A 23,768-nucleotide genomic window follows, 5' to 3' on the forward strand; every position below is an offset into this window, starting at 1 on the left:
CTCTACTTTTCATGGGAATGCCTATCATGTCGCAAATGAATATATCCGTAATTGAGATGTGTTGTCCTAAAAGATAGGTGGACATTCTTTCTTCTTCATCTACTTATATGTTGTTGTAAAACAATCTAACAAGTCTTGGATAGATGGGTTCGTTAATTTGCAAAATTGGAAGTAGATCTAAGTTTGCAAACCATTGGATTGTCTCTAAGTCTCTTAGTTCACTTAAATCTACGTATTTTCCCTTATTGACACTCCTAAGTTCGAAAGAGAAAAATTTTTCAGCATGGTATTTTGAATCGAAAAGGGTGAGATCAAAATCTTCTACTAATCTCCTCTTTCCTTTGTCCCTTGAGGATCTTCTAGATCCCATAACTACTGCTGTTTAGAAGAATAGTGATGAGCAAGAGTAAATGAATCAAAAAGGAGTTTAAGGGCTTCTTGGAGAGTACCTTAGTGAGATCTTCAAGAGAGGGAAGGATTGTTGATGTTTTGCTTCGAAATGAGGGGTATTTGGGATGCTAAGATAGGAGAAATGGGGATGGAGGAGGCTTGGAAGAGTAGAGGAGGGAAGGGAGTGAGTTGGTGTCAGTTTCACCGTCGGCCCTAGCTTGGGTTAAAAAGGGGCAGAGTTGCGGGCAGTTGCACCTCTGGTTGGAGCGGTGCAACCGCTTGCAACACGTGACAACTGTAGGTGCTACCTCCAGCTGGGGCGGTGCCACCGCCTGCGGGCGGTGAGCACTTGTTCTGATCAGTGTGATCTGATCTAAGAGTTTTTTTGTCTTTGAGGAGAATTTTCATTCAGAGCAATCAACTTTACTTACGTAATTACGTAAGAGTTTTCAGTTTAAGGCAAGGACTCTTGCACGATCAAGATAGATCTTTTAACGTGCATACTCTCAATGTCGTACACATGTTTGTGATAGTTTGTTCAAGTTGGTAAGCCTTGCAAGTTCATGCCAGACTTAGTCACAGAGTTGGATTCGAAGGTTATGAACGGATGAAATTGATGGGTTCGAAAATCTAGGGGATATGTGAATTTGGGAATCATACATTTCTAATTATGAAAAGTCAAATAAGGTTGTATCTAAATCGTATTTGTGATTTATAATCTCCATCTGTAATTTAGGCTAGAGAGCATTGCGAGTTCCTTTTTGGATCTTGGGTCGAGAATCAAGGAGCAGAATATTATTTCTTGCTTTAGCCTAAAATTTTTATGTTTTTAATGTTCTTTCAGGAAGGGATGATTTTTAGGTACCCATTTGCTTTTAGGTGGCTCACAAATAGATCTATATTGTCTATCATGTTGCATGGAATTTATCATGGTTCCTTTAGGAACCCAAATCAATTTGTTTGGACTAATTTTCTTGAATGGACAATAATGCGTCTTGTGTCCAAATTTGCAACAAAAGTTGCATTTATTTTGGTGTCGAACATGTAGGATGGTGCCTTTTATGAAGGTGGTTGGATTTTGGTGAGAACTTCTCACAAATCCAATTCCAGTTCTTTTGGGAATGTGACCCTTGTTTGCAAGGATCATGTTCAATGACTTGCTACCAACCTCGAATTTCTTCAAGGTGTCTTTAAGTAGCAAGTTTTCTTTTTGGAGAGTTTCTAGATCATGACATTTGATGCATGGATCTAAACTATCATGATATTCAGTTTTTAACTTATCAAAATCACAAGTAAGACTATCATGCTCCTTTTTTAGCAATTTATATTTTCTATTGATAATCTTGCATTCATCAAATAAGTCATGGAAGGCATTTAATAATTCATCGAAAGATAAATCTGCATCTAATAAATTTGTTACCTCCTCTCCGATGGCCATTAAGGCGTAATGAGCCTCTTGCTCGGTGTTGGACTCCTCTTCTTCGGACGCACTCGAATCATCCCATGTTGCTTTGAGCGCCTTCTTCTTTGATGTTCTCTTTTTGACTTGGGGATAATCACTCTTGTAGTGTCCCGGCTTTTTGCACTCATAGCAAATAACTTGGTCCTTCTTGGGTTCAAGTTTGTTTTTTGTGTCATTCTTAAACTTGTTTCTTTTAATGAACTTTTTAAATTTTTTTGTTAGAAGTGCCAAGTCATCGTCACAGTCCTCATCACTTGAGTTTTCTCTCAAGTGGTCTTCTGAAGTTTTAAGAGTCATATCCTTCCTGTTCTTTGGAAGGATGTCTTCTTGCTCTTCATGAGCTTTACAAGTCATCTCGTAGGTCATTAATGACCCGATTAGTTCTTCAAGAGGGAAGTTGTTTAGATCTTTCGCCTCTTGAATAGCAGTGACTTTAGGATCCCAACTTTTAGGAAGGGATCTTAGAATCTTATTTACGAGCTCAAAATCTGAAAAACTTTTTCCGAGTCCTTTTAGACCGTTGACGACATCCGTGAAACGGGTAAACATGTCGCCAATAGTCTCATTCGGTTTCATCCGGAAAAGTTCAAAAGAGTGTAACAAAAGATTGATTTTTGACTCTTTCACTCTACTTGTGCCTTCATGAGTCACTTCGAGTGTGTGCCAAATTTCAAATGTGGTTTCATAAATCGAAACACGATTAAACTCGTTTTTATCAAGTGCACAAAATAAGGCATTCATAGCCTTTGCATTAAGAGCGAAAGCCTTCTTCTCCAAATCATTCCAATCGATCATTGGAAGAGAAGACTTCGAAAAACTGTTTTCAACAAGATTCCAAAGTTCAAAATCCATAGAAATAAGAAAGATCCTCATTCGGGTCTTCCAATAAGTGTAGTCCGTCCCATTGAACATGGGTGGACATGTAATAGAATGGCCCTCTTGGTTTCCGGCGTAAGTCATCTCTCTTGGGTTTTAATCCGTTTGAGAGTTAACCCCGCTCTGATACCAATTGTTAGGATCAAGAGCACTAAGAGGGGGGGGGGTGAATTAGTGCAGCGGAAATTTTTCAGCGATTAAAACCGAAAGCTGCGTTCGTTTGATAAAAAATGATTTCGATGTAAAAGACAATTCTAAGATTACTTAAGATTAAGCGAGATGACGTTAAAGTAAATCTACAAAGGCAGTTTGCAGTTTATGATGAAAATCAGAATGCAAGCGCAAACTGAAATGCGACGTTCGTACGATAAAACCAGTTTATGTCTAAATGACAATTTTGAAGATACTGAACTTTGAGATATGTTTTATACATGCGCAGAAGGCAGTTTGCAGTTATGATTGAAATCAAAACGTAAACGTAAACTGAAATGTAATGATCGTACGAAAAAGCCGATTTACGTCTAAACGCAGATTCGGAAAGTTCTGAACTTAGAAATTCGTTCGTAAAAGCGTAGAAGGCAGTAGCTATTTAGGAGGTTTGCAGTAAAGATAAAATGCTCAAAGTAAATGCAAACCGAGATTTAAAGTGGTTCGGTCAATCTTGACCTACTCCACTTTTGGCTTCCTCCACCGACGAGGTCACTGACATCAACTAGAGGCCTTCCTTCAATAGGTGAAGGCCAACCATCATTTTACACTTTCACTCCTTTTGACGGGCTTAGGAGACAACTCTTACAGAAATTTTCTCTCCTCTCTTTACAACTCAAAACTTTGAAGAATAGAGGGAGGAGAACTTTTGGCCTTTACAACAATTTTGAGCTCTAAGAATCACAAAAAGATATCAAGATTTCGAGTGTAAGTTACTTCCTTTCAGTGCTGAATGGGTGGGGTATTTATAGGCCCCAACCCAGTTCAAATTTGGAGCTCAAAACTGTCAATTCCCGAAATTCCGGGATCAGGCGGTTGCACCTCCTAACTGGGGCGGTTGCACCACCTGGCAGAGCTCGAAGACTGAGCCTCTAGGCGGTGCCACCTCTATCAGGGGCGGTTGCACCTCTCTGCCAGAGCTCGAAGACCGAGCTCAGGCGGTTGCACCGCCTGCCAGAGCTCGAAGACCGAGCTCCCGCGGTGCTACCTCCTGTCAAGAGAGGTTGCACCGCCCAGTCTTGCTTGGAGACTGAGCCCAGGCGGTTGCACCTCCTGGCTGGGGCGGTTGCACCGCCCAGTCTCCCTGGGAGACTTAGCCCAAGCGGTGCTACCTCCTGGCTTGGGCGGTTGCACCTCCCACAGCAATCAGGGTCCGAATGGGTAGATCCATTCGGCCCAATTTGAGTTTTTCAAGGGCCCAATTGCCCCAAGATTAAGCTAATGGGATCACCTTGTTAGGATCGAGAGCACTAAGAGGGGGGGGGGGGGGGGGTGAATTAGTGCAGCGGAAATCTTTCAGCGATTTAAAAACGAAAGCTGCGTTCGTCCGATAAAAAACGATTTCGATATAAAAGCAGAATCACAGTGCAGTTTGCGTCTAAGCGCAGTTTGCGTCTAAGCGCAGTTTGCGTCTAAGCGCAGTTTGGGTCTAAGCACAGTTTGCGTCTAAGCGCAGTTTGCGTCTAAACTCAGTTTTACGTCCAAACGCACTTTTACATCTAAACGCAGTTTTACGTCTAAACGCAGTTTTGCGTCTAAACGCAGTTTTACGTCTAAACGCAGTTTTGCGTCTAAACGCAGTATTACGTCTAAACGCAGTTTTACGTCTAAACGCAGTTTTACGTCTAAACGCAGTTTTGCGTCTAAACGCAGTTTTACGTCTAAACGTAATTTTACGTCTAAATGTAGTTTTGCGTCTAAAAGCAGTTTTGAACCTTGAAAAGCATTTTACGTAGAAAGCAATTTGCAGTTATAAATGGAATCCGAATGTAAGCGTAAACTACAGTGTGAAGATCGTACGAAAACACGATTTACGTTTGAATGCAGATTCTGAAAGATCAGAGCTTAGAAACTCGTTCGTAAAGGCGCAGAGGGCAGTAGCAATGTAGGAGGTTTGCAGTAATGATAAAGTGCTCAAGGTAAAAGCAAACCAGAGATTTAGAGTGGTTCGGTCAGTCTTGACCTACTCCACTTTTGGCTTCCTCCTCCGACGAGGTCACCGACGTCAACTAGCTGCCTTCCTTCAATGGGCGAAGGCTAACTGCCCTTTTACAGTTTCTCTCCTTTTGACAGGCTCAGGAGACAACCTTTACAGATCCTTTCTCTCCTCTCTTTACAACTCAAAACTTGAAGAACAGAAGGAGGAGAACTTTAGGACTTTACACAAATTTGAGCTCTTAGAATCACTGAAAAGATCAAGAATTCGGTGTGGATCTGTATCTGTTCAGTGCTGAATGGGTGGGGTATTTATAGGCCCCAACCCAGTTCAAATTTGGAGCTCAAAACGATCAAATCGATCAAATCCCAGAATTCTGGGATCAGGCGGTTGCACCTCTTGACTTGAGAGGTGGCACCGCCTGGCAGAGCTCGAAGACTGAGCTCAGGCGATTGCTCCTCTCTGCCAGAGCTCGAAGACTGAGCTCGATGGTTGCATCACCTGGCAGAGCTCGAAGACTGAGCTCGGTGGTTGCACCACCTGGCAGAGCTCGAAGTCTGAGCTCGGTGGTTGCATCACCTAGCAGAGCTCGAAACTGAGCTCAGGCTGATGCACCTCTCTGCCAGAGCTCGAAGACTGAGCTCGGTGGTTGCATCACCTGGCAGAGCTCGAGACTGAGCTCAGGCTGATGCACCTCTCTGCCAGAGCTCGAAGACTGAGCTCGGTGGTTGCACCGCCTGGCAGAGCTCGAAACTTGAGCTCTGGCGGTGCTACCTCTTGACAGAGGAGGTTGCACCGCCCAGTCTAGCTCGAAGACTGAGCTCTGGGCGGTTGCACCTCTTGGCTGGGGCGGTTGCACCGCCCAGCCTCGCAGCCCTGGCGGTTGCACCTCCTGGCTGGGGCGGTTGCACCGCTTGGCCTCGTAGCCCTGGCGGTTGCACCTCCTGGCCTAGGCGGTTGCACCGCCTGGTGCAATCAGGGTCCGAATGGTTCGCTCCATTCGGCCCAATTTGAATCTTTTCAGGGGCCCAATTGCCCCAAGATTAAGCTAATGGGATCACCTCCCATTTTCAAGCTTAATCATCGTGCTAACCACGATTAACTCTAAGACAACTTCTGCAGCTTTGCTCTGATGCGTCAATCGCTTCTTCCGGCGAGTTTCCGGCGAACTTCCGTCGATCATCCGATAAACCCTCGGTGATCCTTCTGCGGACATCCGGCATACTCCTGGACTTTGCGACGATCCACTTGGCGAGTTCCGACGAGCTTCGCCTGGCAAGCTTCTGGACTTCTCGGATCTGTTCTCGCTGAACCTCCGACGACCGTCCGAACTTCCGTCGAACTCTCGAACTCCCAACGTGATCATGATCTTGACTCCGGCGCAACACCTGCTGCTTGTCTTACTCTTATCGTAGTTAATCCTGCACACTTATCTCAACACATAGATTAGATAACAAATGACAATTGACTTCATCATCAAAATCCGAGATTCAACACACCTCTCATTACCAACTTAATCATTGTGCTAACTACGATAAATCCTAAGACAATTTCTGCAGCTTGCTCCGGTGCGTCAATCGCTTCTTCCGGCGAGTTTCCAGCGAACTTACGTCGATCATCCGATGAACCCTCAGTGATTCTCCTGCGGAATTCCAGCAAACTCCTGGACTTGCGATGATACACTTGGCGAGTTCCGATGAGCTTTTTTGGCAAGCTTATGGACTTCTCGGATTTATTCCCGCAGAACCTCCGACGACTGTCCGAACTTCCGTCGAGCTCTCGAACTCCCAACGTGATCATTGTCGTGACTTCAGCGCAACTCCTGCTGCATGTCTTACTTTCATCGCAGTTAATCCTGTACACTTATCTCAATCATATAGGTTAGACAACAAATGACAATTGACTTCATCATCAAAATCCGAGATTCAATAGAGGCGAGGTGAGAAGGTTACTGGCTGGGGCATAGCGACAGCAGTCGGCGCTGGCTAGGGAGCGACAGCGGTGGTGGTTGCCGACCAGGAAGCAGCGCCGGCGGTGGAGGAGAAGGAAAGCAGGGGTGGTCGGTGCCGAGAAGCAAATGTTCCTTCTTGGTTGAGAAGGAACAGCGTGCGTGGCTGCCAGCTTCGCCCTCACAATTTTTTTTTTTTTTTTGAGATGACGAACTACAGCGAGAACGTCGAAGATCGTTACTCTGATACCAAATGATAAGACCCTAAAGTCTTATCATAAAAAAAATAAGAGAAAGGGATGATCACTTCGAGGGGATCGACCTCCTTGATCGCTTTGAGGGGATCGACCCTCCTTAATCGCTTCGAGAGGATTGACCTCCTAGGGTTTGTCAAAAGACAGAATAGTATTTTTCATAGATAACTGAAAAGAAGTAGTTACATCCCTATTTATAGAGTTTCACCCAAAGTCAATCAGAACTTGAACTTTAATAATAAATAAATATTAAATAAACATCTACTTGACTCTAACTGAATCAAACCGACTCAATAAATAACTGGACTAAATATACTCAATAAATATTATTCAAAAACTTAGAAAAAAAAATCCTAATAAAATAGTACAAACAGCGCAAGCCCAGTGTCCCAAGATAGTTTTGTCTTTCTTGAATGCTATAAATTTTAGATTTTTTTTTCATATAAATAAATATTAGTTTTTCAATCTGAAACTCATTTACCCTCTTTTGTTATTTTGTCAAAATACAAATCATAAAAAAATTATTTTTATGCAGGTCTTGTCCAAATCCATTATACACAGTTCCCCACTTTGCAGATTGATAGCATTTGAATAAATGAGGAATTTTCTAAACAGTATGCATTGCTTATAAATGATCATATCACTTATTTGAGCAATTCTGGGAAATCCAGATTAACAATGGAAATTATAAGTCTGATCATGTACCTGCATATCTGATATCTTTAACGTGGACACACCACCATCGAGAGATAATATCAACCTGTGTTGGTGGATTGGAACTTTCGACCATACAGGATTGGAGTTTCCTATGAAAAATACTTTCAACTTTGTCCTTAACAAAATTGCTACTTGAAGAAGGTTAGTTTTCTTCCGTTTGTTAATTGGAGACAATTTCTTTCAACTGAATAAAACAACTTACTTGATTTGGAAGTTTGATGTAATTTGTTTTGTAATAACCCAGCACGTTTACTGCTAATCAGATACTGATCTACCACGAAAGTTGCAATTTACCTCTCATTGAATAGCAGATGGTTTGACGATTTTAATTTTGGTCCTGACGTTTCGTTTAGTTGAATTTTCTCTTTTAGTTTTTCCTCAAGACAGGAAACTGCATACTTGGGGGAACCCGGAAAGTATTAGCATTTTGGCTCTGCCACATGATAAGAATTCTTATCATCTCTCACATGATAAGATTGAAGCTCAGTCGATCAGATGAACATTTTGGTTCTGCCAATTCCGAAGGTATTAGCATTTCTTTTTATCTTGGCATTATATAATACAAACTTAAAGATCTCCGGATATTGTTTTTTACCACTTAATTCGTATGATTGCGACTTTCTTGAATAACTAATTATTGAAACTCATGGCCTATTCATTTGTGTTGGTGCCACAGGATGAAAAATCATGTCCGTACTACATGAAAGCTGGATCATGTAAATTTCGAGTTGCCTGCAAGTTCAATCATCCTCAGCCTACAAACGTTGGAACCATGTTTCCTGTACCAGGGCCCTCAGTATATGGATATTACTGGATCTTGTGCATCGGCAATAGCACTATCTTTAGCTGGTTGATGGCCTTTGTCATGGAACTCTTCCATGTCTTGACCTAAAATGCATGGATTCCTAGCTTATACGCCTCTCGTTCTTCCGCCATGCCCATGCACCACCAGGGTGGAGCACATACATAGTTAGCATTTATTCCTTGGAATGCTGAAGTCAATGAGATTGTCCATACAGGCGGCAGCACCGCGCACAGGTGGCGGCCGCACAGTGGCGGCAGCTGCGCCGCGGGCGACGGCGGCGATGATAGATTAGGATTTTGGCATATTTACATTTTTGCCCTCGAGACTAGTGTTTTGAAAATTTTAAGTTTTACCCTTTGCAAATATCGTAATTACAGTTTATGTTCTGTCAACATATTTACGATTTTACCCTCGGATCTAATTTCTGCCAAATTACAGTTCTGCCATTCGCATATTTTCGATTTATATCCTATCAAATATTTTCGATTTTTATCATTATGAAATTGAGAAATTTAGGTTATATTCTCAATTATAAAATTGATAAATATCATTTATTATAATTATGATTAATTTTAATCATTATTATATTTTTGATTATTTGATTGGATTTAATTTTGATTAAAAAAAACTATAAATTATGGTTTATTTTATGGTTTTCTCATATGAATTATTCATTATACATGTGGTAAATAAAATTAAAATCCAATTATTGTTTTTAGAATTTTTATTTATTTATTCACATGTATATGCTTGAAATTATCATATGAGTTTTATTAAAGTTCAATAATTATTATGATTATTTATTATTGAACTGCTTAGCATTAATATTCAATAATTATTATTGTTATTTATTATTGAATTGCTTTACATTAATGTTCAATAATTGTTATGGTTATTTATTATTGAACCGCTTTACATAAATGTTCAATAATTATTATGATTATTTATTATTGAACTACTTAGCATTAATATTCAATAATTATTATTGTTATTTATTATTGAATTGCTTTGCATTAATGTTCAATAATTGTTATGGTTATTTATTATTGAACTGTTTTACATAAATATTCAATAATTATTATTGTTATTTTATTATTGAACTGTTTAGCAAAATTAAAGAAATATTGATGAATATTATTTGTAATTTATTTCCCTAAGTTTTATCTGACTAGTAGCTGCCAAAGTAGCTTGGGATGATAAACTTTTGTGATATGAATTATAATAAAAATTTTATCAATTTATAGGATATTTTTATTTGTGATATGAATTATAATAAAAATTTTATCAATTTATAGGATATTTTTATTTTATATTATTGCATTAGTCTTGTAGCCACTAAAGTGACCTAACCTAATAACTTATAAAATAATATTAAGGAATTAGTCCTAAATGACATTAAGGAAATAATATTCATAATGACACATATAATTATGAGATTTAGATAATCCCAAAGGAGAATCTAATTCAAATAATTATGTAATGGGGTAGGATGATACTATTTTAGATATCCTTGCAGTTTAGGGTTGTATACCCAAAGGTAACAATACCTATTCCTCAAGGATGGTATCAGTCCTCCATAAATATTCTTGAGTGAACACTAGATATGTCAATATTTCACCCAAAGGTGTAATATAGATGATATCAATAGTTCATCAATTTTTTGACAAACTCAAAACATTAATGTTGTTATATATTTTTTTGCAGTGGTACTTCCGCATATACATTCATATGCTTCCAGTGTCCCTATACTTTCTGGATCAAATTATTCAGAATGGTTAGAGCATGTGCAATTCACACTAGGTGTATTAGATCTTGATCTAGCATTACTTGTTGAAAAGCCTACAGACTTGACTGATGAAAGTACTGCAGAACAAGTTAATGAAATGAAGGCTTGGGAAAGATCTGATAAGCTTAGTTTAATGTTCATAAGAATGACAATTGCAAATAACATAAAGACTTCATTATCGATTGCAACTAGCGCAAAGGAATATTTAAAGGTTATTGAAGACAGATTTAAATCTGCTGATAAGTCATTGGCTGGCACATTGATGAAAGAACTGACTACGGCTTAATATGATGGTACTCGAGGAATTCAGGATCATATCCTCAATATGGCTAACAAAGCTACAAAACTTAAAATATTAGGCATGAATGTTGATGAATCTTTCCTCGTGCAATTTATTCTCAATTCTCTTCCTTCTCAGTTTGGCCCATTCAAGATTCACTACAATACAAATAAAGATAAGTGGGACTTGAATGAGTTGACTAGTATGTGTGTTCAGGAAGAATTGAGATTAAGGCAGGAAAATTCATATAATGTCATGACGACTACTCAAGGAGGTGATAATAAGAAAAGAAAGTTAAAGCATCATCCATCAAAAAGATTTGCTAAGTCTGGAAATATTAAACAGACTAATGAAAAGAAAGCCTTTACTATAAAGTGCTTCTTTTGTGGCAAGAAAGGACATGTGAAGAAGGACTGCATTAAATGCAAGACTTGGTTCGAAAAGAAAGGTATTAACTCGACCTTTGTATGTTTCGAATCAAACATTACAGAAGTTCCTTCTAACAGTTGGTGGATTGATTCCGGTGCTTCAACTCATTTACAAATAACATGTAGGGATTTCATTCAATTCGGAAACCAAAAGAACATGAAAGATTCATCATTATGGGAAATCGTCTTAAAGCGAAAGTGATATCAATGGGAACTTATCGTCTACGCTTAGAGACGGGTCACTTGATGGATCTTGTTGACACATGTTATGTCCCTACAATTTCTAGAAATTTGATTTCTCTTTCTAGAATTGATGAGTTAGGATATTATATTTCTTTTGGTAGTGGCAAACTCAACATATTTTACGATTCAATAAAAGTTGGTTTTGGAATTCTGTGTGATGGTTTGTACAGAATTAATTTGGATCTCGAGTTTACAAAGATACTAATGACCCTACAATCAAATGTTGGATTGAAACGTAGTTTCAATAATGAAAGATCTTCTATATTGTAGCATAGACGATTGGGGCATATCTCCAAGGAAAGAATTGAAAGATTAGTGAAGGATAATATTTTAGAACATTTAGACTTCACTGATTTTAATATTTGTATAGATTGCATTAAGGGAAAGCAAACTAAACATATAAAGAAAAATGCCACAAGAAGTAAAGAACTCCTTGAGATTATTCATAATGATATCTGCGGACCACTCCATATTCCTTGTTTTAGTGGAGAAAAATATTTCATCACATTTATAGATGATCTGTCCAGATATAGTAAAGTTTATCTAATACATGAAAAGTTTCAAGCCGTTGATACTCTTGAAGTATACATAAATGAGGTTGAGAGACAATTAGATAGAAAAGTTAAAATTGTCAGATCTGACAGAGGTGGTGAATTTTATGGCAGATATGATGGATCTGGTCAGAATATTGGTCCTTTTGTTAGATTCTTAGAACAATAGGGTATTTGTGCTCAATATGCATTACCAAGTGTGCCATAGCAGAACGGTGTTGCTGAAAGGCGAAATCGTACTCTAATAGATATGGTTATGAGTATAATGAGTTACTCCTCTGTACTTGAGTCGATGTGGGGTGAAGCTCTTAAGACAGCTATATATATCTTGAACAGGGTTCCTAGTAAGTCAGTTTCATCGACTCCATTTGAGTTATGGACTGGTAGGAAGCCCAGTCTAAGACATTTACATATTTGGGGATGTCCTGTAGAGATAAAAGTATTCAATCCACATGAAAAGAAATTGGATCCAAGAACTATTTCAGGATATTTTATTGGTTATCCAGAAAAATCCAAGGGATACAGATTTTATTGCCCTAATGTATGAGAATAGTAGAATCTGGTAATGCAAAATTCCTAGAAAATGACGAAATCAGTGGGTGTGAAAAATCTCGAAGGATTAATTTTGATATTGAGGAGATTCAAGTTAATTCTCCCATATCATCTCCTATCCGAGAGATTATTGTTCCTCAAATCAATGAGAGTATTGATGAGGGTGAACAACAAAATAACATCCAAGAACTCTCACATGATGTTGATGTCGCCCCTGATAATCTTGTAGAACAATCACACTTGGCAGATTTGAGAAGATCTCAAAGGAAAAGGAAACATGTCATTTCTGATGATTATGTTGTATATCTACAAGAATCAGATTATGATATAGGAATAAAAAGAGACCCCTTATCGTTTTCACAAGCCATAGAAAGTAACGATTCTGAAAAATGGTATGATGCAATGAAAGAAGAGTTAAAATCAATGGTACAGAATGATGTCTGGGATCTCATTGAATTGCCCAATGATTATAAAAGAGTCAGTTGTAAATGGGTCTTTAAGACAAAACGCGATTCAACGGGCAATATCGAACGATATAAAGCCAGACTTGTGGCCAAAGGTTTTTCTCAGAAGGAAGGCATCGACTATAATGAGACTTTTTCTCCTGTTTCTAAAAAGGACTCATTGAGAATCGTTATGGCATTAGTAGCTCATTATGATCTTGAGTTGCATTAGATGGATGTGAAAACAACATTTCTGAACGGGGATCTAGATGAGGAAATCTATATGGAACAGCCCGAAGGATTCATAGAAAAGGGAAAAGAAAGTTGGGCTTGTAAACTTAAGAAATTCATTTATGGCCTTAAACAAGCTTCTAGACAATGGTATATAAAGTTTCATAATACCATTACTTCCTTTGGATTTAAGGAAAACACTGTTGATCAGTGTATATAGTTGAAGGTAAGTGGGAGCAAGTTTATTATATTGGTCTTATATATGGATGATATTTTACTTGCCAGTAGTGATCTTGGTTTATTGCACAAAACCAAGATATTTCTCAACAAGAACTTTAAGATAGTTGATATGAATGAGGCATCCTATGTTATTGGCATTGAGATATTTAGAGATAGATCTCAAGGATTATTAGGATTGTCTCAAAAAGGATATATTGATCGTATCTTGGAGAGATTTAATATGCAGCTTTGCTCAACCAATGATGTACCTATTACTAAAGGTGAAAAAATTCAGTCAAAACCAATGCCCAAGAAATGACTCAGAAAAGAATCAAATGAAGAATATTCCTTATGGATGCGCAGTTGGAAGTCTATTATATACTCAAACCTGTACAAGACCAGATATCAGTTTTGCAGTTGCAATGCTGGGAAGATATCAAAGCAACCCAAGAATGGAACATTGGAAAGCTGCAAAGAAAGTAATGAGATATCTACAAGGGACAAAAGATTATATGCTCACATACAGGAGATCTGATCAGCTTGAAGTAACTGAATATTCAGATGTTGATTTTGCAAATTGCCTCGACAGCAGGAAGTTCACTTCAGGATTTGTATTTATGTTAGCTGGTGGGGCAATTTCTTGAAAAAGTGCAAAGCAATCGCTTATTACATCATCAACAATGGAAACTGAATTTGTGGCATGCTTTGAGGCCACAAATTAAGCTTTATGGCTGCAAAATTTTATCTCAGGACTTGGTGTGGTCGACTCAATTGCCAAGCCGCTGAAGATATTTTATGATAACACCGCAGCAGTTTTCTTCTCTAAGAATGGCAAGTACTCTAGTGGTTCCAAGCACATTGAGATAAAGTACTTGGTGTTTAGAGAAAGAGTCCAGAAACAGCAAGTGTCAATTGAGAACTTGAGCACCACTATGATGATTGCTGATCCATTGACAAAAGCCTTACAGTGTAAAATATTCAAAGAACATGTTTTTAGATTAGGGCTTGTGGGCAAGTCATAAAGGATATAGTGATGCATGTTTATGTGGATGCTATTATTAACATTTACTTAATTAACATTTTACTTAATTAACATTTATGTGGACCTATTTACATTTATGTTTATGCATATTATGGTTGAATGTAATAACAAGATTGTCTTGACAAGGCAAATTACAGGGGTCATTATGGACTATGTTAGGAAAGACTAACAATGTTGTGGTACATAGAAGGGAGTATGACATTGATGAAATACAACCGCTATGACTCGCATTGATAGTTGGACTTAATATAGTATTATTGTGTTTATTGGACTTATTGGCTTATTTTTAAAACATGGCCATGTATAAAATGCTTTTCAAAATTTTTTGGAATCCAATTAGGTAAAATTGTTTTCAAACAAATTTTGTTTTGTTTATTTTTTATTTTGAATATATCTTTTATATCTTATCAATTAATGGACAAAGTGGGAGAATGTTAGGTTTTTATGGCCCTTTTATAATTGGATAAGATAACTAATTGGATTTCGTTCAGATATTTTAGCCAATAGACAGGAAATCTTTTGAGATCTTATCGTAGACCCTCTGCTCTCGCCTATAAAAGATATGACCATTAAGGGGTTGGATTTCAGTTATTCTCCTCGACTCTCCCTAAAACTTCTCTCCAAAATCCATCGATCTGAGTGGGTCCTGTGAAAAGATAGGAAGAGAGGAGAAAGGGTCTACTCTCCGCACTCCCTACAGATTCCGCAGCGCGATCGGATTAAAGACGGAGCCTGCAGCAATCTTGGATCACGGTGCTTACCAGATCAAACAAGATCTCTGAACGGATGACATCAAAATGTATGCATCGTATAATTAGATCAAATACATTTGATTTCAATCCTGGCATCTAGGTTATTTCCGCATTTAATTGAGATAGCATAATTACAGATCTTTATGCTTACAATTGGTATCAGAGCCTAGGTTTTTTGAAATCAAATGCATTTAGATCTGTAAATTTATTTACGATGCATAAATTATCTTTGATTTCAAAAAACCTAGGCTCTGATACCAATTGTAAGCATAAAGATATGTAATTATGCTATCTCAATTAAATACGAAAATAACGTAGATGCCATGATTGAAATCAAATGTATTTGATCTAATTATACGATGCGTACCTTTTGATGCCATCTGTTCAGAGATCTTGTTTGATTTGTTAAGCACCGTGATCCAAGATTGCTGCATGTTCCGTCTTTAATTGAGATAACATAATTACATATCTTTATACTTACATTCCTAGCTTATACGCCTCTCATTCTTCCACCATGCCCATGCACCACTAGGGTGGAGCACATACATAGTTAGCATTTATTCCTTGGAATGCTGAAGTCAATGAGATTGTCCACATGGTTTTGATAAAGTTGCTTGTCGACCTTGTATATTTATGATGATATGTTGAATTGTCACTGCTTATTAGCAGACTTGAAACTAGGATGCTTTCACATTGATGCTAATTAAATATTCTCCTTTTTTTTTAATTATGTGATATCATGAAGAACCTTCTTTCTTTTGCTTCATCGTTATTAATATTATCATGAAGAAATTTACTGTTTGAAATATAAGTTACAGGATATCGACACGTTCATGTCAAGATCAAGTTCTGATTAGAGCTACATTTGTCTGGAAACTTCACGTCTGTTTAAGTTGACCAAGGTTGACTTGACTTGAATCCAACTATCTGTCATCTGTTTAGAATCATGCTGAATAATACACCTAACCAGACATCATGACCCTTTGATTGAATATCTTGTGAACTAGCACGTAACAATGTTTGCAGCCTTATTCTTCACCATTTAGATTTGCCTAGTCAGTTTCTAAACATGTTCAGGACCTGTTTAATATTATTTAGGTGGACTGTGACAACTTCAACAGACTTAATACTGTCATTGACACCTGCAAACTGCTTCGCTACTTCCATTTGCAATTATTGAACACTTTTTCCATGTGACACTTGGTTATAATTATTGCTAAAATGTTTTTAAGAACAACAGAGAATTCATAAAGGCTTTTTCTCTTTCAGCCAAGATTTATGCAGACTTCATCGAGGTACAAATCAATTTTTCGTGCGACTCCAAACTCTTCCTGAGACTTTTACTTGTATCGTTAATTGTGTTTTCATGAAGTTTTGTCTCATTTATCGTTTGCTTCTTTTTGTTTACTGGAGTAGCATCTTTTTCTGTAGCTGACATTAGAGTATACTCATACATAAGTATCCTTACTATGTCAACCGGGACAGTTTAAGCATTCCTTCTAATAGTACTCTTCGTCCTAATCACATAACCAACTCAAAGCATCATGCACAGCCAGGCTCAAGCATGGCAGTTACTTTCCCTGAGAGACCCGGTCGATCAGGTTGCCGATATTTCATGAGAACAGGTAGCTGCAAATATGGTAGTTCTCGCAAGTATCATCACCCTAAAGAGAGGCACCAAGTAGTTGCATGCACCATAGGACCATTTGGGCTTCCTCTCAGACCAGTAAATTCTTTTCCTTGGCCATCTATCTATTTTACTGGCGTTTCTACATGCTATTATCTTGTCATTTTTCTTGTTCTGATTCATCTACCTTCTACCTTATAAAAAAGGGCGAGCGTCCCTGCACATTCTGCGCTACCTACGGAAACGGCAAGTTTGGTGCAACTTGCAAATTTGATCACCCATCTGTGGCTGCGTTGCCCCTTCAACAGCCATCGTTGGTCTTTCCCTACACAAGGGGTTCAGAATCTTCATGGACATTAGCTGAGAACTCATCCTGCACGACCACAAAAATACCAGATGAGCTCTGTGAGTAGCAGCGAACTACAGGATGTGGTTAACGATGAGCATGAGAATCCCTCTACAGCAACTTCTCCATCATTAACAAATCACTAGAGTTAGTGTTGACTTCTCGAGGTCTCATTCATTCTCAGAAGTTTGACTTCTCTGCCTTCTGGATATCTATTGCAGATCCATGTGGTAGGTGACAATGTAACTATAAGTTCATGCGTGTGTTTTTAGATGAGAACAAACAAGTTGAAGTCATATGAGGAGAATTACATATCTACAGTATCACGCAGATCATTTGGTCAAATGGGAGAATCCATTTCATTGCATTAATTCATAGTGAATTTTACATGGTCAACAACTACATATGCAAGTTAATTGCTGACAATTTTGACACGTTTTGATTTGGTAGGGATCAGGGAGAATGCTCCTTAGTTCCTTCCCTCTTGAAGCTTCGCCGCTCACCATGGAATTCCAGTGATGCTCGAGGAGGCCGAGTGTCACGCAGGAGGACGGTTTCGAAGAGGAAGGAAATGAAGGTCGGGTATCAACACCTACCGTCAGGATACCGCAAACCCCTTCCTTATTTGAAAAAGCGACTCAAACCCCTCGACTGCGTCGAGATGACTTCGTAGAATGGTCGGGTACGAACACCTTCGTGAGTTTACCGTCACAAAATAAAATTAAAAAAAATAAAAAGCTGTTTTGGCCTCAAATCAGTGGTTGCTTGGGTTCTTATTCTGACCGGCTGTCAAGCGGAATTTCACCGGTCGTATGGTTACGAGTGTGGTGAGAAGAATCCAGATCGTGATGCGCTTTTACGGACGGCGGGGTTCTGTTGTTACCCAACGCCAGTATATGACTGTGGTGAGCTTACCGTCATTCTATCCCATAGTAAATGTTCATACAATATATATACCATGTAATGGTCCCTTCAAATTTGGACTTCCGTCTCCGTATTCTTACGCAGGGTGCTTGGAACTAAGACCCAAAAGGCTCTTCACCATCTCATGCAACGACACTGCCCAACATATATCAGGAAACAAATGATACCAGAGAAAGGAAAAGAAGTGCAGAAGCTGTGCAATTGGTGCAACGTTCTACGTGAATGCCCGGTTGCATGCATGGTTCCAAGCTCACGTACGCAGTTGCTGTGTGTCATGGTTATCGAAATGTCAAGTTGCCTGCAGTAAACAAACCCAGAAGAGGCCAAGGGTCTTCTTAAGATGTGCAGGAGCAGGTTCAGATTAACCAGTGGTGCGGAAGAAGCTGACAGGAACAAGAGACAGTGGATGAGGGAAACGGTAAAGGTATTAGGTGGGAACTGCTGGTGGAGGTATAGTAGTCTCTTTCATCTCCCATGAGCTCAAAGGGGAAAAGGCCTTAAGGGAAGACAGAAGAAGCAAAAGGTAAAAGAGAAGAGCCAAGAAGAGGGATGGTGGTGCACTTTCGAACCACCCCATCACGGGACATCCTTGATTCCTCGCTTCTGGGCTCTCACAGAATCACAAACCTGTATCCACAAGGAAAACACATTAAAGTGGAGAAAGACTTCAACAATCTGCTCCCTCTCTCTCTCTCTCCTCTCTCTCTCTCTCTCTCAAAGTGTACCTTTTCATGATTGGATAGTGTTCCATTGTCCGGATTCTCAGAAGCCAACATTTTTTTCTTCCTTCTTGCAGAAACCAATGGTTCTCTTACCCTTCCTAGCAAGCTTTTGGGATTCTTCCGTAGGCTGGCCATTCTGCTCAAGATCATTACCTTAATTCCTCTCATAACCCTGAACCATTACTTGTCGGCTTATCACCTTCCAATGATGCTAAACTTTTGCTGATCTGCCTCCACCATTGCATTTGTTCTTCAGCTTATACTCTCGAATTTTTAATTGAACCCTTCTCTATTCTTTCCTGTTCACCGAAACAAATCATGTCTTGCAAGCATCTGTCGATAGATTTCATGTCCTACCTTCTTCATCTTCCCAGAAGGATGCAGTTGCAGTTCTTCAACTGCCTCAGCCTCAGCTTCTCTTTCAGCTAGTTGCTGTAGTCGTCTTCGTAGGGGGGTGTGCTAACATGGCCTTCTGTTTCCCGGCCTTGAGGCTGGGCAAGAAGAACAGGGCCAGTTCAATCACTTTACCTTCCTCTCCTCCCGCTCCTCCTCCCTTCTCTTCTTCTTCCTTTCCTTCTTCCTCCCGGTGGCCCAAGTGGAACCACTTGTCTTCTGAAATGGAGATCATGGAAAGGAAGAGATGGGACAGCTTGGAATCATGGTCGATGCTACTGGACCCAGGGAATGCCGAGAACTCCGAGGCGAACGCAGGAGGGGAAAGAGAGGAATGGATGGCTGATCTTTCACAACTCTTCATCGGAAACAAGTTTGCTTCGGGCTCAAACAGTAGGATATATCGAGGCATCTACAAGCAACGGGCAGTGGCCGTGAAGATGGTAAGGATTCCGGAGCAGGATGAGGAGAAGCGAGCGACTCTCGAGAAGCAATTCAATTCTGAAGTTGCCTTCCTTTCGCGGCTTTATCATCCAAATATAGTGCAGGTTTGTTCCCAATCATATTGTTCTCATGAAAAATTATCTCATATTTATTCTTCACAATCATGTCATATAAAGTGCGAGGAATACGCTTAGGACATCGATTAAGTACGACACTTTTTTGTTTTACATTTATGAGAATTATATATATATATATATATATATATATATATATATATATATATATATATATATATATATATATATATATATATATATATATATATATATATATATATATATATATATATATATATCATCTGTGGTGATTTTGAGCATGCGGTTCTTGTTCATGTAGTTTATAGCAGCCTGCAAGAAGCCTCCCGTGTACTGCATCATCACAGAGTACATGTCTCAGGGAACTCTAAGGATGTACCTCCACAAAAAGGAGCCCTACTCGCTGTCGACCGAGACGATCCTGCGATTAGCCCTCGACATCTCTCGAGGGATGCGGTATCTCCATTCGCAGGGTGTGATCCACAGAGACCTCAAGTCTCATAATCTGCTCCTCAACGACGAGATGCGAGTCAAGGTCGCAGACTTTGGCACCTCCTGCCTGGAGACGCAGTGCCGGGAATCCAAGGGAAACATGGGGACCTATCGTTGGATGGCGCCGGAGATGATCAAGGAGAAGCCGTATACTAGGAAGGTGGACGTGTACAGCTTCGGCATCGTGCTGTGGGAGCTCACCACTGCTCTCGTTCCTTACCAAGGAATGACGCCGGTGCAGGCTGCCTATGCCGCTTCAGAGAAGGTAGATGCTTCGATCTGCATGAAATTCTCTTCATCTTCCACATCAGTAGGATCTCTTACTGTCTGAGGCTCACTGTGATGGCTTCATCTCCCTCAGAACTTGCGGCCACCGCTGTCGACGACCTGTTCACCTGTGCTCAACAATCTCATAAAGAGTTGCTGGTCTGCAAACCCGGCAAAGCGACCAGATTTTAGCTATATCGTGTCGGTGTTGGAGAAGTTTGATGAATGCCTTCAGGAAGGCCTTCCTGTTCTTGTGCAGCAGGAACTGAGAATTGGGAACTCGCTTCTCAAACTCTTCAAGGGCTGCATTGCACCAGCTTCGTCCATACCAGTGCAAGCCTGACAGTCAAGTCGAAGAAGCATAAAGCTCTCTCTCTCTCTCTCTCTCTCTTACTTATGACATCAGTGAGCGATGGGTATTGTAATCCAGCAATGATGAATCATTTGAGCATTTTATTGCTTTAACCAATCTAGAAATCGATTAAAAATCAAGATAGCAAATGCTGAGATCTGAAACATTTTTTTGTTATCTGTAAGTGTAAGATAGTGTTCTGTATCATCTGAAATAGTTCACATGAGGAGCTATTCATGGCTTTAGAATTTATCATATCTTATTTGTTGCATGCTGTTTTTGTTGGGACGAAGGAGCAACAAAATGATAAAAATAGAATATTATGATGTAATTAAAAAAATATTTTTAATCAAGAAACTGATGTAATATTTAAACAAGAGGTAAGACATAGAACACTTAAAATATATTCCCAAGTGTACATATACCATCCTGTTTCATGAACTATGATCATATTTATAGGACTTAGTGGTAACTATCTCACTCCATCATGTCACCCATGATTGAATTAGGTATAGAAACTATCTTATAACTACTGGATCATGGGCCACTACTTAAAACATGTCTATAACTACTTAGAATATGATAACTACCTAGATAACCCTTATGAATCAATTAACACTCTCCCTTGATTCATGTTATATACATCGATTTGCGAAATAAAATAAACATGCTTCTGAACTGGAAATGACTTGGTGAGGATATCTATAACTTGTTTATCTGTTCCACAATACTTCATTGCTATGGCTCCATTTGCTACAAGATCTCGGATGAAATAATAGCGTCTCTCTATATGTTTCACTCTTCCATGAAATGTTAGATTTTTCATCATTGCAATCATAGCTTTGTTGTCACAAAATATTTTCGTTGCTTCATTTTGTTCTTGATGAAGATCTTTAAGAAGTCTTTTAAGTGATTTTGCTTGACAAGCTGTTGATGTTACAATTACACATTCTGCTTCCGATGTCGATAACGTAGTTATTGTTTACTTTTTTAAACTCCAAGATATATCTCTTGATCAAAGGCTAAAAATATTGCCTGAAGTACTCTTTCTATCATCTAAAGTTCATGCCCAATCACTTGTTGCTGCAAATATCCTTTTGCTATAAGCTGAGCCTTATGCTTTTGGATACTTTCACTTGCATTATACTTTGTCTTGAACACTTATTTTAATCTAATAGTTTATTTTTCTTTCGGTATATCCATTAGCTCCTAGGTTTCATTCTTCTCAATTGACTTGATTTCCTCCTTCATTGTTTTTCATCATTCCTTTTTTTCAACTGCTTCCTTAAAAGCTATAGGATCTGAAATAAAGAAAGTAAATGTTGAGTCATAAATTTCTATTAGTGATCTGAATTTTCATGGAGGGGTTTCATTTGAGGAATCAGAATTTGAACTGCTACTAGGTAAGGTTGACATTAAACTTGTTGGAGTAGGATCTGTCACTTGATTCTGTGAAGTGTCTAGTTTTGCTGAAATCTGAATTTGTATTCCACCTTCATTGGTCTCCCAATTCTAACTTGTCATTTCATCAAACACAACATTTTTGTTAATAAGAACTTTGCCATTAATAGAATTATACAATCCATATGCTTTGAATTGTAAGGAATAACCAATTAAGATGTATTTTTTAGATTTTTCATCAAGCTTATGATGGTTTTATGTGTTAGGATCAAGAGCACTAAGAGGGGGGGGGGGGGGGGGGTGTGAATTAGTGTAGCGGAAAACCTTTTACGATTAAAATAAAAACTGCGTTTGTTTGATAAAAGTGATTTCGGTAAGAAAGCCGATTTGTAAATCACTTTAACTTTTGATTAAGTGAGATGCAGCAAAGATATAAATGCAGTTTGCAGTTATGATAGAAATCAAAACGTAAACGCAAACTGAAATATGATGATCGTACGAAAAAATTGATTTACGTCAAAACGTCGATTCGGAAAGTACAAAGCTTAAAACCTGATCGTATATGCGCAGAATGCAGTAAGCTTTTGAGGAGGTTTGCAGTAAAGATAATATGCTCAAAGTAAATGCAAACCGAGATTTAGAATGGTTCGGTTAAATCTTGACTTACTCCACTTTTGGCTTTCTCCACCGACGAGGTCACCGACGTTAACTAGAGGCCTTCCTTCAATAGGCGAAGACCAACTACCCTTCTACAGTTTCACTCCTTTTGACGGGCTTAGGAGACAACCCTTACAGAATTTTCTCTCCTCTCTTTAAAGCTCAGAACTTGGAAGAAAAAAGGGAGAAGAACTTTTGGCCTTTACAACAATTTTGAGCTCTACAAATCACAGAACAAGATCAGGATTTCGGTGTATATTTCGTGCTCTTTCAGTGCTGAAAGGGTGGGGTATTTATAGGCCCCAACTCAGTTTGAAATTGGAGATCAAAGCTATCAATTCCCGGAATTTCGGGATTTGGTGGTTGCACCTCCTGACTGAGGCGGTTGCATCGCCTGGCAGAGCTCGAAGACTGAGCCTTTGGGCGGTGCCACCTCTATCAGGGGCGGTTGCACCTCCTGCTAGAGCTTGAAGACCGAGCTCAGGCGGTGCTACCTCCTGTCAGGGGAGGTTGCACCGCCTAGTCTCGCTCGAAGACTTAGCCCAGGTGGTGCCACCTCCTAGCTTGGGCGGTTCAACCACCTAGCAGACATCAGGGTCCGAATGGGTTGATCCATTCGGCCCAAATTGGGTTTTTCAGGGGCCCAATTGCCCCAAGATTAAGTTAATGGGATCACCTCCCATTTTCAACTTAATTATTGTGTTAACTATGATATTTCCTAAGACATTTACTGCAACTTGCTCTGGTACGTCAATCGCTTCTTCCGGCGAGCTTCCGGCGAACTTCCGTCGATCATCCGATGAACCCTCGGTGATGCTCCTGCGAACTTCCGGCAAACTCCTGGACTTCCAACGATCCACTTGGCGAGTTCCGACGAACTTCTTTGGCAAACTTATGGACTTCTCGGATTTGTTCCCGCAGAACCT

The 23,768-nt window shown here is 39.2% G+C and overlaps 1 protein-coding gene across 2 annotated transcripts; it reads left to right on the forward strand.

The window, feature by feature from the left end:
* Positions 1-18,724: 18,724 nt before the first annotated feature.
* LOC103974325 (serine/threonine/tyrosine-protein kinase HT1) lies at positions 18,725-21,039 on the forward strand. Of its 2 annotated transcripts, none has more exons than XM_009389123.3 (3): positions 18,725-19,682; positions 19,975-20,430; positions 20,527-21,039. In XM_009389123.3, the coding sequence occupies exons 1-3, from the start codon at positions 19,206-19,208 to the stop codon at positions 20,773-20,775; spliced, it is 1,182 nt and encodes a 393-aa protein (XP_009387398.3). In that variant the 5' UTR covers positions 18,725-19,205; the 3' UTR covers positions 20,776-21,039. The 2 variants fall into 2 exon arrangements, with proteins under 2 accessions (XP_009387398.3, XP_065050015.1); XM_065193943.1 differs by having other exon boundaries at positions 20,035-20,430.
* Positions 21,040-23,768: the final 2,729 nt, after the last annotated feature.

The sequence above is a fragment of the Musa acuminata genome, chromosome BXJ1-7 (genome assembly GCF_036884655.1).
Source record: "Musa acuminata AAA Group cultivar baxijiao chromosome BXJ1-7, Cavendish_Baxijiao_AAA, whole genome shotgun sequence".
NCBI classification, from domain to species: domain Eukaryota; kingdom Viridiplantae; phylum Streptophyta; class Magnoliopsida; order Zingiberales; family Musaceae; genus Musa; species Musa acuminata.

What these genes read in the sequence shown, in the direction of transcription:
- LOC103974325 (XM_009389123.3), top strand. Translation starts at nt 19,206, where the DNA reads ATGGCCTTCTGTTTCCCGGCCTTGAGGCTGGGCAAGAAGAACAGGGCC. An exon ending in ATCATCCAAATATAGTGCAG is followed by an intron (nt 19,683 to 19,974) that starts GTTTGTTCCCAA and finishes TTGTTCATGTAG; the next exon opens with TTTATAGCAGCCTGCAAGAA. An exon ending in CCTATGCCGCTTCAGAGAAG is followed by an intron (nt 20,431 to 20,526) that starts GTAGATGCTTCG and finishes CATCTCCCTCAG; the next exon opens with AACTTGCGGCCACCGCTGTC.